We start from the raw sequence: 7,045 nt of genomic DNA, 5'->3' as shown, positions 1-7,045 counted from the left end.
CAATACTAGACTAAATGTTACCACTAGCTTTACACACACAATGCCTAAACCCAAATCTACAATTAGTTTCTGACTTACCAACAAGAGACAAAGCAGCTTCCTTCCTTTCTCCAGACCAAATGTGGTTTGTGTCCAGGAAGGATCTACCTTCCTGGACACATGGGTAATGATCATAAATGCTTCTGGAACCGAAAACTCAGAGTTGGTTGACTCAGAGTTCAGGGTTAGGTTCAGAGTTTGTTGAACCTGCTTTCTGGAACGGGCCCCAGGTCAATAGTCACAGTCCCTTTAGTTAAACGTGCCTGTACCGAGTTGAAGGTCGTCAAATATTTTTTCAGAAGCTGTGATAATATCTAACACAAATGTCTTGTTTTGCAACATTTTGTGTCAGGAAAGCAAATTTAAAACTGGAAAAGTGACTTTTGAACTGTATTTAAAAGGTTCTCTAGATGGGATTAGGAGCATTGTTATGACAGCAAACAACTGTATGTAACAAGACGAGGGGCACGTTTCAGGAAGCAAGTTTAACAAACTCTCAGTCAAAACCTGAACTCTAGGTTGACCAACTCTGAGCTGTCAAACTCAGAGTTTTCGGTTTCAGAACAGGTGTTACCATTTAGTTCAATCAACTCTGAGTCAAGGTTACCCTGAGTGATGCTCCTGCATGAGGATATAAAAAGCCCTCATCAATGGAACGCAGATCACATGAACCACCATGGCAACAGGTAACAAAAAGGCTCGAGCCTCCTACTTCTCCCCAGCGGAGTTGGACATATTAATGACTGTATATGCAGAAAACAAGCATATATTCCAAAGAAAAAGCAATACTACGGCAGCAGCAAAAGAGCGAGAGCTTGCGTGGCAGAAAATTGCTGACCGAGTCAATGCGTGAGTATTAATTGGAGAAAAAAAAAAAAGTTTCGTCTTGAGTGTTCCACCCATTCAACATTTATATTCAATGTGTGTTTGAGCGCACAGGTGCAACCTAACAGGCACAAAACGGACCTGGCAGCAACTAAAGATGAAATATAAAAATATAGTCCAAACAGGTAAGGTATCATTTAATTACAAGCAATTGTGGTGTTGTTTTTGAACAGCATTCAGTGGCTACATTCAACATGTGAAAGCAATATTCAAGTAATTAGGGGAAATCCCCTAAACAAAGACAAAGTCAAATCTTCAGCCATCCCATCACTGCCAGTATTAAATATTGTCTATATGAAATCACACCTAAATGCCTGTTGTACATGCATGTCTGTGTTTTGTGGATATGTTCAAATTTGACCTCCTGTATAGCCAACAGAAAAAAGGCTGAGGCCAGCAAAACAGGTGGCAGTCCACCACCACCACCGCTCACAGAGGCTGAAGAGATGGCCCTCAGTCAGAACAGTGGGCGACCTATTGCTGAGGGCATCTCTGGGGGGATCTCATCAGAGCCAGCCCCGCCCCAGGACACAAGGGACTACATAAGAGGTAAGTTATTCAAATGAATTGCATGTGTACATTCATTCTTTTGCTAGTGTTGGCTCAGTAATCCATTCATCACACAACTTGGATTTTTCTTGTAGCAGTAGGCTACAGTTCTCTGTAATTGTCTGCTGTTGCTCTCAGATATCAATTTATTTCAAGGTGACTCAGTCTGAGCTGCGACCTGCACACTATTGTAAAAAAAGAAAAGAAATGTACATTAGGTGGGCACTTTTCTGGGTAATCATCAACTGACTAATCTTATCTTCTAGCAGTTACTGATGTTGTCTGTCTTGTGGAGCCTTCTGCTATAACAGACCTCCATGCTGTTGTAAGTACTCTTAATATTCCACAGAGTTTTCATGATGGGTAGAATATAACACAAAAATTATGTTTTATTGCAGGAGGGTGATGAAGACACCCTATCTGCCGCCACAGAGAGGGAAGATGCAGAAAGGCCCGTTGAGGTTTACACCTTTTTAAAATAACTTTGGTTTCAGTTAATCATGGTGGTGTTCCACAATGCAACTTGCAGCTTCTTTCTCTCTAACAGAGCAATGCTGGAAATTACAATGAGGAAGAGGGTCCGCCAACCTCCACAGCACAGCTTACCTCAGTAAGATGTTGTTCGGCAAGAAGACATGGCACTGTAAAAATTCACTGTCATTTGTGTTCCCTATAGCTCCCTGTGAAACAACTGTACAAAGTGTATTTGAAAACAGAAATCGATAAATCAAATTTGGAAATGGATCACATCAGGCTGCAGATTCAAAAGGCACAAATGGAAATACAACTGCTGGATCATCAGTTACAGGTGGGTGATGTGTCCACAGGTGGATGGATTTTTAATTGTTTCAACAACAAAAGATTAACTCTACAACATCTGTACTTCCAGGAAATAAAGAAGACCTCATAAAATAACAGGCATTGTCTTTCTTCGACGCTGGTGATGGGTCGGTTAGAAATTATTGAGGCAGTCTCTAAATGCTCTTCCATCTCGTGCATCAGCAGGGGGGTTGGGATTGTTGTCTGTATCATCAGGGCAAGAGTAGGACATTGTTCCCCTCTGATTGTGGCAATGTTGTGTAGGATTACACATGCCACTATGTCACAAGCCCTTTCTGGGGTGACCCTGAGCCTACGAAGGCCCTGGACTTGGGCCTTGAGCATCCAAATGGTCATCTCCACCCTGGCTCGTGTCCTGCAGTGAGCTACGTTGTAGTGTTGCTGTGGGCTGGGCTCAGGGTCAGGGTAAGGGGTCATCAGATGGGGCTGGCAGGGGTACCCTCCATCTCCAAATAGGTAACCATCGAACTCTCCTATGATACAGTAATGCAATATAATATAATGCAAGATACAGTTTAATGTTTCAGTTGCAATAGGAAGGCATAGGAATAGCTTTACTTTATATAAACTCACCACAGGCAAATCTATCACTCGCTGTAGACTCAGGGAAAATTTGAGAGTCATGCACAGACCCAGGCCACTTTGCTTCCAAATTGTTGATCATGTGGGCTGCATCACATATGATCTTCACAGTGGAGAACAGTAATTAGCTGCAGTAGCTGTATAGAAGTATATTTCATTTGGAATGTTAAAAGCTACTATTTTTTTTCTACTTGAAACTCAATGACCTTAGCTTATTTTCTGTGATAAACATGTCAAACAAAAAATGATAATGTAGCACACATGCTACTATACCCCACACATTTACATCCTTCATATGGTCTTCGGGTCAATTTAACCTGAATACACAGACACACACCCACTTTAGAAGAGTGCAGGAGCCGCCACTGCTCTTCATACTCCCTGCTGCCGTGCGCGACACTGACGCCAGCCGAACTTTCTGTGCCGTCCAGCGAAGCCGCTCCCCGGGGAGTTGGACGGCATCACAAGCTCAGACCCCGGGGGAGGGTCTCGTCAAGCGGGCGAGTTAAGTTTGACCAATATTGTTGTTAAATGTATTTCTGTATGTGTGTGTGTTTTATATAGGCCGTTGTGTAGTGCAGAGGGGAAGGAGGTTACAGGTGGGAGAGCTATCGTCATAAGCAGGATATCCATACGGTTTCACTTTAAACGGTGAGAGCGGATTGCTGTGATTTCTCAAGTTGCTGTGATAGATAAATTGCAGTGCCTCCTGCATTGAGGGTGTTGCGTGCTGTGGTTTGAAATGGTGTGCCTTAAGCTAGAAACTAGCCCTGTGTGTGCTGTGTAGTGGTTCTTCACCTAGATGAAACGTGCAGTGATCGTCCTGTGGTGACTGGTGACCTCTAGTCATTTGTAGTCCTCCTTACCTCTATGCAATAATTTTATATATTCAACGTGTGAAAATTTAATAAAGATTGTATATTTTCCTATACCGTTGTGATTATTTTAAGGCTCTGACACTGGCAGTATTTTCCTGCCAAAGGATAAAACCCATATTTATTACACTGGTGGCAGCGATGGGATAACTAAAAATGTCAGAGTCTGAAAATAATTCACCTCAACCTGTAGAGGCTAGTACAAGTCGGTCAAACATTTCTCCCTCACTTAGTAGTCAGGCTATAACTCCACGGCCAATCTTTATGCCTGAAACTTTTACTGGGGTGGGACGAGACTGGCCAGATTGGGCTTAACAGTTTGAAATAGCAGCTGATGTAAATAATTGGAATGAACCACTGAGATTAAAATTCATGGGCCTTCTTTTGTCAGGCCGAGCTCGCGAGGTATATAGTGGTTTATCTGCAACAGCTAAAGCCGATTATCTCTTGCTAAAAGATGCAATGGGTAGGTGTTTAGACCCATGCGATAGTGATGACTGGAACAGGGCTAGTTTCTCTTCTCGAAGGAGGCTACATAACGAGTCAACTAGAGAATTTGGCATTGCACTCCGACGACTGGTTACTAAAGCTTACCCCTCAGCAGATCCTAATACACAAGATTTGTTGGTGAAAGACCATTTTATTGCAAAAGTTGGAAATGGGGAGTTGCGTGTCAGCTTTCGTAGTGCTAAACCAACATCCCTGGAGCACGCCATTAACCTTGCTGCAGAGCTCGAGCTTATTAGAGGTTTAGAGAGCAGTTGTTTAGCTCCTGATGCCAAGGTGCGTGGAGTTGTTGAGAAGTCCGCCAGAGATTAACAAATTGACACACTGCTAGGGGTTGTAGAGGGCTTACGGCAAGAAGTTAAAGCCCTGCAAACAACTGTACAAGCATTAGCCAGCCCAATTAAATCTGTCCCTATACCCACAGTGCATAGGCATAATTTATGGGGGGAATAATCCAAACCAGCCACCACAACCCACCCAATATGATATCATAATTATTGATATTGAATGTTAAGCATTATAATCACAACAGTGTGGTAGATTTTCTCAATTTACCAGTAAAAAATAGTGACGTTTGTCTGTGCCCCCTCCCGCTCTGAGATTTGGTTTCGCCCATCTTGCCGGACCTGCGCTTCTCGACTGTTTCTCCCGGTCTCTCCCCGTACGTGTACGAAGCATCAGCGGTGGTATGAAGAAAGCACGCGAAAAAAGCAAAATAATAAAAGAATCTTCCCAACAGGAGGTAGCTACTGCTAGGGCTCCAGTGCCACCACTCACGAGTCAAATCATGTTACTGAAGAAAAGTTAGCCCCCCCCCCCCAGCCGGCGAGTTTGACAGTGCGTGCGCCTATAGCCCCGTTCACATACGTCGCTACTCGCCCGTCACTCACTTTCTCGCTGAATTCTACTCGCTGGCAAAAAAAACTCACTGCCGCCGGCGGCGACTTCAAACGGCAACTCTCTGTGGAACTCTCTGTTGACGTCAACTGTCAATCATCTCTATTCTACATTGTGATTTTTACTCGCTAGGTTCTCACTTCACTCGCATCGCAGAAAGTTAAAATGATTCTATCTCCGATCGACCACATCGCATCGCCTGTCCTGGCCGCATTCCGCTAGAACACATTCACATTCATTGACAGCTGTCTCTCAGAGATGGGCGAGTGGTGACGTATGTGAACGGGGCTTCAGTCAAAACCAAAACACCAAGGAAGGCTGAGGAATAGTCACCCACTTATATTATTATTATTATTATTATTTAAAATAATAATAATAAACTAATTGTGTTTTAGTCATTTTTGTTTTCATCTTTTCTTGAATGCTTAAACTCCTCAACCCCATTTAGTATGTCAACATTTGTATCAGTACCAGCAGTTTGTAAGAAATTGGTCAGTAATTAAAATTCAAAATTTTCTCCCGGGGGGGGGGGGGGGGCATGCCCCCGGACCCCCCTAGAGGATCGCAAGCCCCCCCACCATAGTCTCCAAAGATCCTGTGGGAAATACAAACCCATAATCGGGGCTAAATACTTAAAGTTAGAGGTAATTAAGGACCGTGAGTCCTAAAAAGAACACTTGCACACGCTTTCATTTGTATTCTGTACAAGTTCAAGAACCATTCTTATGCATTTTCTAAGTCTGTCATCTTTATTTTAGGCACAAACTATATATTTGGGCTGGTAAACCCAACCTGTCACAGTGGCTGATGGCCATATATATATATATATATATATATATCACAGGCGGAAATCTCAACCCCCCCAATGTTCAACTCAAAGTTACGCCCTTGCCACTGTGTCATCTCCAGTCTCTCATTCTGTTAAAGCTTCCATTCTCCCGCCTAAACGCGACGCTGAGAGAGGTGGAGGATGCTGGGAGTGTGGGTGTAATCGCCATATACGACGTGATTGCCCTTATTTGCAGGGAAACTAGAGGGAGCGTGCATAGAGGGCCACACGCTCGCTCCCCCTTCTGCATCCATCGTGGCCCCTGATAGCTTAAAGGGTGGTTCCGGCTATCTTAGAGCTAAAATAGGTGGGTTTGACTGTCATGTACTTGTAAACACTGGAGCCTCATGCTCTGTTATTCCTAAACAATTGTGGCTTTCAGTTACAAAAGGGGGATGTGATTTGATAGACTATGATGGCAGAGCTACAGCAGCTAATGGGGGGGGGGGGGATGCAGATTTCGGGGTGCTGGCACACTATATGCCAGCTTGATTCTCTTGCGCTTGCAGCTGAGTTTTTGGTCTCTGACATCGCCTCTGAAGAGATTTTGTTGGGCTTTGACTTTCTATCAAGGTATGGTGCTGTGGTTGACCTGGGGAAGAAACACTGCCAGATAAATAATGGCAAGCAGTTTCCCCTGGTTGACCTCAATCCATCATTAGAGCCTCAAACAGTTGTCGTCCAGTCCGATACTGTGGTGCCCCCACGTAGTGAGGCCATTGTTTGGGCTCAGGTTAAAAATAGGTGGGGAGATTATGCAGAGGGGATGCTGGAGCCCTCCACCTCTATCTCCAAACACGGTGACATTTTGGTAGCTCGAGTGGTTTGTAGAGTTCAGCAGGGCACACTGCCTGTACGAGTCATTAATGTAACTAATGATGGTCTAATGCTAAAGAGTGGCATGAAAGTAGGCACATTATTTACTGACATTGAAGTGGGGGACGAGGTGGCAGAGCAGTGTGGGGACAGCCACAGAGGGGAAAGTTTACAGCCTTGGACAGTTGAGACACTTATGAGTCAGTTTGGGGTGGAGGAGAAGGGT

At 44.1% G+C, this 7,045-nt stretch overlaps 1 protein-coding gene across 1 annotated transcript; it reads left to right on the top strand.

Annotated features, from left to right (window-relative positions):
• Nucleotides 1-396: 396 nt before the first annotated feature.
• Nucleotides 397-6,208, top strand: LOC311020437 (uncharacterized protein; the record flags this gene model as incomplete). Its single annotated transcript, XM_084020460.1, has 11 exons — nucleotides 397-508; nucleotides 587-888; nucleotides 979-1,049; nucleotides 1,297-1,473; nucleotides 1,740-1,798; nucleotides 1,872-1,934; nucleotides 2,150-2,281; nucleotides 2,557-2,718; nucleotides 3,327-3,395; nucleotides 6,102-6,155; nucleotides 6,200-6,208. The coding sequence occupies exons 2-11, from the start codon at nucleotides 716-718 to the stop codon at nucleotides 6,206-6,208; spliced, it is 969 nt and encodes a 322-aa protein (XP_083876586.1). The 5' UTR covers nucleotides 397-508; nucleotides 587-715.
• Nucleotides 6,209-7,045: the final 837 nt, after the last annotated feature.

This window comes from Eutrigla gurnardus (assembly GCF_963514095.1).
Source record: "Eutrigla gurnardus genome assembly, chromosome: 10".
NCBI lineage: Eukaryota > Metazoa > Chordata > Actinopteri > Perciformes > Triglidae > Eutrigla > Eutrigla gurnardus.
This window is presented reverse-complemented; position numbering and strand designations above follow the sequence as displayed.